Source organism: Mauremys mutica, chromosome 2, assembly GCF_020497125.1.
Source record: "Mauremys mutica isolate MM-2020 ecotype Southern chromosome 2, ASM2049712v1, whole genome shotgun sequence".
NCBI lineage: Eukaryota > Metazoa > Chordata > Testudines > Geoemydidae > Mauremys > Mauremys mutica.
This window is the reverse complement of record NC_059073.1, coordinates 178,034,194-178,047,174: the sequence shown is the minus strand read 5'-3', so window position 1 is coordinate 178,047,174 and position 12,981 is coordinate 178,034,194. Positions and strand designations below refer to the sequence as shown.

The following is a 12,981-nucleotide window of genomic DNA, read 5'->3' as shown; positions in this document are numbered from 1 at the left end:
TCCAGCAGTCTGACTAGCTGAAATCCTTTCCCTTAGTCCCAGGGCATGTCTACACTGGCAAAGTTACAGCGCCGACAATTACAGCACTGCTCAGAGAGCACAGAATGAAAACCACTGTTGTGTGTTCACACTATCAGCTGCCTGAGCAATAGCATGTTCACAGTTGTGGCACCTGCAGCGCTATTTGGAGCGGTGCCCTCTGGGAAGCTATCCCACAGAGCACCTCTTTCTCTTTTGCCACTAAGACTTGTGGGAAGGCAGAGGAGGTCATGGGCATTCAGTCCCAATGCCCCGTGATGCATTACTTCGCATCCCAGCAATCCCTGTGCTTCCGTCCGCATTTGGTGCCATCTTTCAATGGTTTGTGTACTGCGCACGCTGCCTCTTTCAGTCTGCAGGAATGGATCCCGAACTGCTGACCAGTATGCTGCTCGCTCTCACTAACACGTCACGAGTGGCAGTGGAGTTATTCCTTGAACTACAAAGGCAAGAGGAGTGTGATGTTGATTTCACCACGCGTAGTAGCTACCACATGAGATTGCTTGTGGCATTAACAGAGGTGCTGAGCGCAGTGGAACACTGCTTTCGGGCTTGGGAAACAAGCATTGAGTGGTGGGATCACATCAGGATGCATGTCTGGGATGACGAGCAGTGGCTGCTGAACTTTTGCATAAGGAAAGCCACATTCATGGGACTGTGTGATGAGCTTGCCCCAGCCCTGCGGTGCAAGGACACAAGAATGAGAGCTTCCCTGTCACTGGAGAAGCGTGTGGCAATTGCACTGTGGAAGCTGGCTGCTCCAGACTGCTACTAATCAGTCGCTAACCAGTTCGGAGTGGGAAAGTCAACCATTGGAGTTGTGTTGATGGAAGCGTGCAGGGCCATTAATCGCAACCTTCTCTGAAAGACTGTGACTCTGGGCAATGTGCATGACATCGTGGATGGCTTTGCACAAATGGACTTCCCTAAGTGCGGAGGGGCACTAGATGGCACGCATATTCCAATTTGGCACCAGACCACCTAGACACTGAGTACAATAATCTCAAGGGGTATTTCTCAATGGTTCTCCAGGTGTTTGTGGATCACCATGAGCTTTTCACAGACATGAACGCAGGCTGGTCCAGAAAGGTGCATGATGCACACATCTTTCAGAACAATGGGCTGTTCAGAAAGCTGCAAGCAAGGACTTTCTTCCCAGATCAGAAGATCACCATAGAGGAAGTCGAAATACCCATTGTGATCCTGGGAGACCCTGCCTACCCCTTAATCAGGGCCAGCTCCATACCCCAGCGCGCCAAGCGTGCGCTTGGGGCGGCAGGCGGCTCCGGTGGACCTCCCGCAGGCATGCCTGCGGAGGGTCCACTGGTCCCGCGGCTTGCGGGAGGTCCACCGGAGCTGCGGGACCGGCGACCGCCAGAGTGCCCACCGCGGCGTGCCGCCTTGCTTGGGGCGGCGCAATTCCTAGAGCCGCCCCTGCCCTTAATGCCGTGGCTCATGAAGCCATACATGGGGCAACTTGACAGCAGCAAGGAGCAGTTCAACAACAGGATGAGCAAGTGTAAGATGACTGTGGAGTGTGCATTTTTGATTAGTGCACTATTTCTGTAGCCCTTCACTTTATGTAAAAGATCCGTGTGCCTTTGAAGAATGTCAGGAAAGGTAAAAACAATGAGGAATCCTTGTGGCACCATAGAGCCTAACAAATTTATTTGGGCCCAAATAAATTTGTTAGTCTCTAAGGTGCCACAAGGATTCCTCATTGTTTTTGCTGATACAGACTAACACGGCTACCCCTCTGAAACCTGTCAGGAAAGGTATGAACTTACTTTAATGAAGCTATATGACAGTATGTACCTGAGTGTTTTGACTCCACCAACCACTAAACTAAGAGATTAAATAGACTTGACTCTTACTTTGTTTTGCAGAGTCAATTTACCGTATTTATTGAAAATGTAAAACAGTTTGAGATACAACCAAGCTCATCCCTTCAGCATTCTGGATTGACATCACGCTAGTAACATATATTTCTGTGGTGCACGTTAAATTTCCCTTTTCCAGAAAAATGTTTCAATTCCCACAGTCCACAAACTTCACAAATTTAGTCCTCAAAAGTGTCTCTTAAGGCATCTGGCCTGCCAAAGGTTAATTGCTTATCCTGCTCACCGAGGCTTGCAGTTCCTGTGTCCGCCTCGCTCCCTTGTCTGGTGCATTGAAGCTGGTGGCACTCTCTTGGGCCCACAGTGAATTGACAAAAGCTGGAAATCTTTTGGTTGCTGTCCCTGTAGGTCTCCAGCTGGCATCAGGCACTTCAGTCTGTTATTTTCAGACAGATCTTTAACTTTACTAACAACTTTCTTAAGATCAAAGCCTCCCTACCTATAAACCTGAGCACATAGACTGCTCGCATTTTCATTCCTGCTACAAATACGCTTCACAGTCATGGTATATAATATGTACCTAGTGTGCTGACTGAGCTTTGAATTTTTGTTAGCGCAGCACTCTGTGTGTGTTTTAATTTAACCCCCTGCTTTCCTTCTTTTTTGACTCAGAACCAGATAAGACACATTTTTGTGGAATATTTGCACATAAACTGAAGCACAGCTACATATTGTGTGTCTCCAAAAACTACCAGAAGGTTCTGTGAGGTCTTTGATGGCAGTGACTGGATATAACGTCCATGTGACCATTTGATTTATAGATCAGTAAATACCTGCAGCACTTAATACAGGAGTAATTGTCAAGCACAGAGTACAGTTGAATATTCCTTTCCACTCAGCTGTTAAACAGCTATTACCCAAACATTTTTTCTGTATTCGTCTTTACATACATTTTGTAGACTAAATTAATAGCAAGTCATTAGTTATCCAGCAGTGTACAGGTTTTTTTTTCCTGTAATGACCTATTGTTAAGTAACCAGAGCTTAGTCATAACACATACATGGATAACGCTTCCTTGTCTCTGGAAGAAGTCCTGCAACAAAATGTTTATTTACTTGCTTCTTAATTTAACTATTATAGTGTTGCTCTGTTTTGAATGGTTAAATCCCCATGTCGGTACTAGCCTTTGCTTTTCACCAGCTCTCTCTCAACTTTTTTAAAATGAATATAGAACTCATGAAAAGTGTCAGAATAACAGCCCTGGAAACTTGTGGTGTCTATTTGCAAAACCAATCTGACATGGGCAGGCAACCTCACAGAGGAAGAGAGGGTACTTCAGATTTCATGCACATTCAGTCCTTTGTGCCTCTGCTGCAACTGCAGTCATAGGTAGGGATGGTAGTGGTTTTTGTGATAGGCATACCTGAGATCACCAGCTCATTTCACACAGGCCACAGAAAAAGCACATCTGCTGGTAACTTTTGGTCACCTGGACTTGAATAGACAACCTATTGTAGCGGTAAAAGCCTCTAGATCTCATTAACAATCACTTGAGCCATCCAGTCCACTGTCTTATGCTCCTTCTGGTCCGATGGCTTATAACAAATTCTGGTAATGATTTTGCTTCTGGTTCTGTGTATTAGTTTATTTTACTTTTGAGCTTGTTGTAAAAAGTGCTAGAAACCAAATTTCAAAGAGCCGGTACAGCAGCATTGCAAGGCTGTCATTACTGCCCAGGTGAGAGGGGATTTGTGTCCATTCGCATCCGTTCCTTCCTTGTCTTCACTGTGGAGGCTTCCAGCATGGATCTCAAACAGCAACAGGTGTGATAGCGATTCATGGGAATATGGAAACTAGACTGATTTCACTGACTCACTTCAGAAAAGCAGCCAAACACCAGTGTCAAATACTGTCATAATTAGTAAGTTACTGTTAACGTGGGGGAAAGGCATAGCAGGAAGATTTAGAGGATTATTGGCCAGTCAGTTTATTCTCTGGAATGAAATGCCAGTACAGCACAGACTACTAACATTTGAGGCAAGGAAAAATGTAGCTCTTCTGTGCAAGGGTTTATTAACCAAATGAAGGGGAGGGACTCAGATCTTGTCCTGAGGAAATAAAGGGATGTTTGTGAACCGTCAGTGACACATCACAGCTGCAGTGGTAAGGCTAGGAGAGAGACTGGAAGAAAGAGGGAGCAAAGATGGAGTGAAACATTTAGGGAGAACTAAGAGATTGGAGAAACCAGAGAAGGGACTGAGAGTCCTTCAGCAGGAAGAACTCTGGGTGCATAATACTGTTATTCTGGTTTGGTAGCATTTTACATGCATGTTGCTCAGGTATAAATGATGGCAAAAGCCGCAAGGCAGTGAAGAATCAGGCCCTAGAGCCTCTCAGGTTCTGTGTAGAAAGAGGAAATAGACTCAGCCAGTATCTTCCCCTATATTGTGTCAATAATTTGCAAATATACAGGAGAATGCACCCGAAAAGTTTATGCCACTACATTCAGTTGTGAATGCAATGAAAACAGAGGTAGTATTATTGATAGATTACACCACACTTATGTAGTTGTTTGTTCTTAATACTGTCCTCACTTTTGGTGATTTTTTGGGTACATTATTTATTATTATTTTGGCTGCAGATAGTTTGAAGTCTTATACTTCTAAGCAAACATTCCTCATCCAAGTGAGTTGTCAGATCAGTGGGAATTTTGTTTTCCCAGTTACTCATGTAATCCACCATGTGAACTGATGCATGTAAAACACTGAAGTTAAAACAGGTCATCTAAAACAAGTGGTGTTCTCTTCTCTCCAGTTACCAACTTAGACAGAAGTTGGTCCAGCTCTTTGGTGCTGAGCGGCAATGCAAAGAAGATGAAGACAAATGGAGACAAGAGACAGCTGCCTTTTTCATCCAGGTCGCTTGGAAGAAACAGCTGAACCATGGCCCTCTGAAATCAGTGTCTTCATGTAAAAACCTAAAATCTATAAATAAAAGCAACTCAGCCATAAAAACAAGCAAGCAATCCATCCTTAAGCAGATATACGGTAATTCTGTTGTTGTGGCAATTTAAAGTTTCAGAATTTAAGTGTTCTGTTGCTGATGGTTTCATAACTAACAATATTGCTAGATTTTGGAATCTGTTATAGCTTTAATACTTCCCAAGTTACTAAGGGATTTGCAGCACCAGAGTTAGAAATCCATTTTTTTTTTAAACACACAGATAAATGGGGGGGGGGGCAGTTTGGATACATTTAGAAGCAAATCATTTCTAAACCTGATTTTCTTAACCTTAAAACAGTATATGGGTTACTGCACATCATTACTCCAGGACAGGTGTCCCTCAGACAGACAGACAGCTCCCCATATTTCTATTTCACCAGACCTGAATTTGGGGTGAATTTGGTTTGAATGTGGTGATCAGGGGGTGATATTGTTTATCTGCTCATTTTTAAAGTACACATACTCAGTGTTAGATATGCTGAGTTGGACACAGGTTTACTCTGGTAATTATTCAACCAAACACTATGGAAAACTTAAAAAGAAAATACACTTATTTAACCATGTTTTGTGTTGAAACTACAAAATTTACCCAAAAGTTACTTGAAATTCTATTATGGATCATATTAACAATTTTTGGGGCTGTCGATTAATAGCAGTTAACTCATGTGATTAATTTTTTTAATCACTATTTTTTTTAATCGCGATTAATCACAGTTTTAATAGCACTGTTAAACAATAGAATACCAATTCAAATTTATTAAATATTGTTGGATGTTATTTTACATTTTCAAATATCTTGATTTCAATTACAACACAGAATACAAAGTGTACACTGCTTACGCTATATTATTTTTTATTACAACTATTTGCACTGTCAAAATGATAAACAAAAGAAACAGTATTTTTCAATTCACCACCTCATACAAGTACTGTAGCACAATCTCTTTATCGTGAAAGTGAAACTTACAAATGTAGATTTTTTTTTGTTACATAACTGCACTCAAAAACAAAACTGTAAATCTTTAGAGCCTACAAGTCCACTCAGTCCTACTTCTCATTCAGCCGATCGCTAAGACAAACAAGTTTGTTTACATTTACAGGAGATAATGCTGCCTGCTTCTTATTTAGAATGTCACCAAAGATTTGACATAATGCAAAGAAAGCACCAATGTAAGATTTCTAAAGATAGCTACAGCACTCGACCCAAGGTTTAAGAATCTGAAGTGCCTTCCAAAATCTGAGAGGGACGAGGTGTGGCACATGCTTTCAGAAGTCTTAAAAGAGCAACACTCTGATGCGGAAGCTACAGAACCCAAATCACCAAAAAAGAAAATCAACCTTTGCTGGTGGCATCTGATTCAGATGATGAAAATGAACATGCATTGGGATCCACATTACTTTGGATTTTTATTGAGCAGAACCCATCATCAGCATGGATGCATGTCCTCTGGAATGATGGTTGAAGCATGAAGGGACATGTGAATCTCTAGCGCATCTGGCACATAAATATCTTGTGATGCCAGCTACAACAGTGCCATATTAACACTTTCAGGTGACATTGTGAACAAGAAGCAGGCAGCATTATCTCCTGCAAATGTAAACAAACTTGTTTGAGCAATTGGCCGAACAAGCAATAGGACTGACTGGACTTGTAGGCTCTAAAGTTTTACATTGTTTTATTTTTGAATGCAGTTATTTTTCTGTACATAATTCTCCATTTGTAAGTTCAACTTTCATGATACTATGGTACTTGTATTAGGTGAATTGAAAAATACTATTTCTTGTGTTTTTTTACAGTGCAAATATTTGTAATAAACAAATATAAAGTGAGCACTGTACACTTTGTATTGAGTTGTAATTGAAATAAATATATTTGAACATGTAGAAAAATCCAAAAATATTTAAATGAATGGTATTCTATTAACAGTGTGATTAATTTTCCATCATAAATGTGTTATGAGATTCTTTATGATAAGATTATTTTAATGCAAGTCTTTGTGTTTAAAATTAAGAAAGTACTGCAGTTCCCAGTGAAATGGTCTATAACTGTACATAACCACAGCTGGGTGTGAATTTGTAAAAATGTGCACGTTTGTTTTTTAAAGGGTGCTCTCAAGAAGGAAAAGTTTGCCATCCAGCAAGACCTTCAAAGTATAAGCTTTCTGATGTGCACGTGATCTCAGGTAAGGGTACGGCCTTAGTGAAGCTTTGGAAGCATTTCTGGAATGTAAAACGTTATAGTTAGTTTTAGATGGCTTGAATATGAAAGGAAAATGAGGGAAACAAAACTATAGTAATAATAATAAAACCAAAAAATGAAGTAACCAAGTGAACATCCGGTCTAAGATATTGTGCCTAGACAGCTAGCACCCTGAGAGCGGGGGTTCTGTGTTCTGTCACTACTTTTGGACTTCTGAGTATTATTTTTTAATTTTTTCTTTGATATTAACTTGTTTGTTTAACAAGATATGTGCAAAGAAATTTGAGTAGGAAAAACCCTATTACATGATGGCAGTTTAAGGGGAAGAGAGATGTTTAAACTTACCTGTGTGCATGTGTATACACATTTGTGCACACTTAATTTATCAGCACAGTATCTGGTGGCCATGTAGAAGCACAGATACCCCATTTCTACACATTGGGAATTTGTGAACAAAAATTAGACAAGTACAATTGCATACATGTGCTCGTGGACACAGATATCCACATTTGACCATACTGCCCAGACACACTCTGGCTTGCTGGTTAGACCTTTTTTATGATGTCATATCTGTGAACCAACTCCCAGTGACGCTAGGCTGGTACCTTCCTGCAGAAGAACTTTTTTAAAATCCCTGTCGCTGTGATGTTATAGAGTTGAGGGGCAGTGTTACTGGGGTGGGGACAGGGAGAGACAGTTGCACAGGTGGTGAAGGTGAAAGGATTTTTCTTCTTCCTGATTCTTTTTTCTTTCTACTACTGAGTCCCACTCTAGTAGCAAGTAGGTTATTGGTGAATTCCTCTGGCACGCTACAAGGCAGCCCTCTGCCTTCAGCCTCCTTGCCGCACAGCACAGCCGGTGTTACCAAGAACTGATTACTCCACACCCTCGCTGGGGATGCTGGCCGCTTGTCCCTTTTCAAGTATGCCACATTCGTACACCAGCCCTTAACAGCTAGACGCCATACACTGCACACTCACGTTACGTTTAGACGTAGTTTCCCGACGGTGTTTGGGAGTAATTGATAGATTGGGAGGTGGGGGGTGGGGTGGATTTCTATCTTTACTCTTCATTTTTAATTACTGTGGCCCAGTTTCCATTCCTGCTCCCCAAGATGCCATGCCAACCACACACTCTGCCTTTCCCACCACTGCTCTATGCTGAAAAGTGCTATGTACAAATTGAATCTCCTTCCTCTCTGCTAGGGGCTAGACGGTGGCTGCCCCAAGTTACTTACCATTTAGGTAGATGAAACCGGTTTGATCCGGGGATCACAGAGCCCACAATGCCCCTCTTAGAATCATTCTGCGGAGTCTAACTGTTAATCTTCCTTAACCCCCTTTCACGTCAGCCTTCTGCATTTGGGAGTAGCCTTGCTACCTACAGCCCTCAAGGCAGCAGGGCAGGGTGAGGGATGGAGGGGAAAGGAGCCAGGCCCAGTCCCTTTCTAATGGGCATCCTGGTACATGGGGAAAGGGCTAGTGCCCTCTCACCACTTTCCACTACAAACACTACACTGGGCGCTATTCAGCCTTTCCAGTTTAGTTCTCATAAGTAGCCACTAGCCCAGATCTGCTGCTGAAAGGCATCCAGGACTCCGAGAGAACAGGAGTGTTAAGGGACCCTGCTCATTAAAGGAAGAATTATACCCTGACATTTTCTCATATCCTCAGCAGGGCAAAGGGGATTGGCATCTTTTCTCTCTGTAACACTATTTTCCTAATTTCAGGAGTTACCGAGACTCCTGAAAAACAGTGTTTCAACAATTTGTTTAAATGAAACTGAAAATTATGCTCCAGTAGCAATACACGAACCCAAGCTGGGCAGTTGATGGCTGTGGTGGCAGGTGTGCACCAGCTGCTACGCACACTATTGTCTGTTTTAATGCTAGATTAGGCCAGGCCCCTGGCAGCATAGGGTTGTTCTCTGCAGTACTTTACCCAGCGCTAGGCCGACTTCTATGGGAGAGGTTAATTCCTATTCCTGTTCATTCAGTCCTTGGCCTTCCCGCTAGAACTGCCCATTGGATGTGGGCACATTGGCCACATGAATTGAACTAAGATCAAGGGACCTCTGTTCTATTCCTGGCTCTGCCACAGGCCTTCTGAGTGACTTTGGGCAAGTCACTTCAACTGTGTGCCTCAGTTTACCCATTGTAAAATGGGGACAATGACATTGACCTCCTTTGTAAAGCACCACATAAAAGCCAGAAGAGTTACAGTTGTAGGTCTCATTGCTACCAGAAGCCAGGCCGACATTTCTGGGTGTCGCTAATGAAGTCTTATCTCTGTTCTCGGCGTGAAACGCTGTGTGCAGGTCTGGTTTCCAGGGTTGAGCAAGGATTTAGATGAATTAGAGCTAAATGCCATCATGAGTGGAAGGTAAGACATGAGGCCAGAGAAAAGGGAGCTAGCCTATTTACCAGAAAAGAGGGAGATGCTGACACAGTTTGTAATTAGCTTCAAGATCGCGAAAGCAAGGAATTTCTTAAGAGATGGCAGGACAGGGAGCAATGGCTGAGGAGGAACAAGATGTGAATAGAATTTGGGAACAAATTCTCAACAAGCTCAATCAGCGAACAGTGGACCAGACTAAGAGGACAGGTGTTATAGCACTAGTCTGCAGTTATTCAGCAACTGCTTAGACCAATGGTAGCAGGGGTGATGCAATCACTAGTTTTGCAAAATCGGAGGGTCAGTTTGAATGGCCAGAGTGGTCCTCTCTAGTCATACCAGCTGTGGCTCAAAAACCAGACCATGTGTAGTTAACAAGCTGGCTCCTTGGTTTAAAATATTTGGTGTTAGGACAATAATGAAAGAAAACTAAAAATGTTCCTAGGCTCTTTTCTCGGTGCTCTCCGACTCATTTAGATCAAGTCCCAGGGAAGTCTTAAAGCAGCACTGCCCTTGGAGTTACATTATAATGGTAGATACATTTCTGTCTCACAAGAGACAAACATGCTCTTTCTTGCACTATTTAAGAGAACCTCTGGTCACTCTCAATATAGCCTAGAAAGCTACCAGACAACTGTTTAATCTGCCACCTTTGCATACTGAGTCGTGGAACAGCTGAAGATAGATTTTAAAACTTAAATAGTGTTTTGCTTAGTTTTGGTTTTAGGGGCAACAAATCTCTCTGCTCTTGTCTTTTATGCACTAGAAAGGCTTTCTTTTGCAGCTTTGAGTTGACTTTACCTTTCATAACTTGGTGATAAGTAGGATAGTGATAGGAACTTTGCCCAGGGCCTGTAGAACAGTACCTACTTTCATTCACCTAATAGGAGCTTAGGGAACTTTAGCCCTGACTTAAAGACAATAACGTGTTTTCCATCTGACGCCCTTCGTGCATGACATTAAGTTTGTTGGAAAAGTTCAGACCTGTCAGTGGCTAATGCCAGAAACAGTATTTTTGACGTAGTTGTCTAGCGTAGGTCAAAATGGACTCACGTTTGATTCATCGCTCTGAGACGGGTACAGCTGGGAAGGAGAAGAATATTGGCACTAACAAACATTCTTATGCCTTGTGAAAAAGTGTACGGTGACAAATCTGCCAACTGGGGACTGGCACCAAACTAGTTTAACATCCTCACTGGCATACGCAGGCTGAAAATTGTGGGATGGGGACAAAAAAAATGGTATTGATAAGAGGCAGCTTACAACCCAGGTATGGTACAACAGCCAAGCCCTGGAAGGAAGCCCAGCCACTGCTCAAGAAGAGAGGGGGGAGGAACATGGCAAAGGATAAAAACTGAACTTGCTGGATGTTGTGAAAAACCTATTTTAGCCCATGGGGAAGGGGAGAGAAGGCAGGGTTCCTCTGCCAGCCCAGACCATGTTTGACAAATAATACAACCAGGAAGTATTTGTTTAAAAGAACTGATTGTAAATGGCTGGCTTTTTCTCACAATCTTGTGCACTTTTATTCTTTATACTGTCTTGTGGCAGGGAAGTTATTTACACATTGGATCATGAACTAGGTTAAAAAACCACACCAGTGTTTGTCAGATATACAATATTTTGTACCTATGATAGAAAACCTATCAGGAGTTTGGAATTCCCTACTTCAGAAGCAGGTTTTGCTGGTGTCAAGCTGGATTCTGTTCTCGTAATTCAAAGCTGAGCAAGTCTAAAACGGTCATGTGCACACTGTGAGAGGTTCTTGTTTTGTTTTCAGATGAAAGGTTTGTAAATCGTCAAGCTCCCACAAACAATACTAAAAAAAATATCTTACTGTTTCCTGGGCAATTTCAACAAATCAGCTGTTCAGTTGCCAGCGATACGCCTGTCTCCTGTAAACATTTCAATAATTAGCTAGAGCAAAGTAGGTGCCTAAGTCACTTAAATACTTGTGAAAATTCTATTTACATGAAGTGCAGTAATGAATGTGCCTGCCTCCCTGGCTTGCGATAGAGCGAAACAGAACCACGGACTCAGGCTGAGTTGTCAGGAAGGGGTTTCTGGCAAGCTGATGAAACTTTGGACATTTCTGTTAAATGGCCTCATTTACACAATGAAGTAGTCATAATTTAGGATCCACACTAGGATCAACACTAGGATCCACTAGGATCCACAGCCGACTGCAGCTTTTCTTTTAAAAAAAAATCAATATTACCCCATAGAACTAACAACATTTTTTGTTTTTACAGTAAGCAACCTGCAGTATGTTCACCTGCTGGAGAATGAAGGAAAACTGAAGCAGTTTTCATACAACATGAGACCAACCACTGCTGCAAAGTCAAAAACCAAAAGACCTGAGCATTAAGCAAAGCTGAGTAGTAGTAATAGGGAACCTGAGAACAACTTAAAGACTACTCCCCAGTTCTACAGGGATGTATGAAATCTTTCTTGTAATTGAAGAAAGTATACAAAATATTAAGCTAACAAAGGTATTTTCCGTTATTGTATTATCTCAGTGCTGTATGCCAAACCAGACTTCCAGGGAGTTGAACTCATTCCGTGTACGAATGAAATGTAGAATTAAAGAGTAATTTATTTATTTGCTGACATTACAGAATTTCAACTTTCATCAAGTTGAGAGGTAGGCTGGAATTAGCAATTTACAGAATTTATCAAAATTATCCATAAATATGTTTTGAGTGTGTTAATTACAGCCCTATGTTCAGCCACATATGGGGTATGAAAAAAACTTAATACTGCACCTGCTCATTATATAGCCTTCTCCAGCCCTATCAAAGCACTTTTGATTTATGAAAGTTAAAATAAAACTTCCTGGGAGAATAATATAAGTACGTAGTTTTCTCTAGGTAAAAAGCATAAAACAAGGGCTAGTTCTACACTTAGGGTAGGTCCATACTTACCCGCCGGGTCGACGCGGAGAGTTCGAACTATCGCGTCTAATCTAGACGCGATAGTTCGAACTCCGGACGCGCTCCCGTCGACTCCGGAACTCCACCACCACGAACGGCGGTGGCGAAGTCGACGGGGGAGGCGCGGACTTCGATCCCGCGGCGTCAGGACGGGTAAGTCAGTCGAACTAAGGTAGTTCGACTTCAGCTACGCTATTCACGTAGCTGAAGTCGCGTACCTTAGTTCGACACCCCCCCCCCCAGTGTAGACCAGGCCTAAGATTAATAATTTGGGCTTCTAATCTAGAGGGAATTTCAGCTCCCTATCTCCCTTCCTATCACCCAGTTAATATCCAGATCTATGAAACAGCCAGTTTCTCAATGCAATCCACATATTTATTCTTAATTTTAAAGGGGGGGGTGAACTAATATGGCTCCCACCCTTTCGAGAGATGATTCCACACTCCGCTATCAAGTGAATATTCCTAGTATTGCTATATATTAAAATTATTTGTTCATTTCCATCCCATTATACCATAGCATACCCCCTCGGGAATATCCTAATCAATTTCTCTCCATCTTTTGTGTTCACGACC

The 12,981-nt window shown here is 42.3% G+C and overlaps 1 protein-coding gene across 9 annotated transcripts in view; it reads left to right on the top strand.

Moving 5' to 3' along the window:
- INVS (inversin) overlaps nt 1-12,495 on the top strand; it is a 234,669-nt gene extending 222,174 nt beyond the window's left edge. For all 9 annotated transcript variants that reach the window (XM_045005806.1, XM_045005801.1, XM_045005802.1 and 6 more), the window contains 3 exons: nt 4,692-4,924; nt 6,986-7,063; nt 11,726-12,495. In XM_045005806.1, the coding sequence (XP_044861741.1) occupies nt 4,692-4,924; nt 6,986-7,063; nt 11,726-11,841 (427 nt within the window). In that variant the 3' untranslated portion in view covers nt 11,842-12,495. The remainder of the gene's footprint in view (nt 1-4,691; nt 4,925-6,985; nt 7,064-11,725) is intronic.
- The last annotated feature ends 486 nt before the right edge of the window (nt 12,496-12,981 follow it).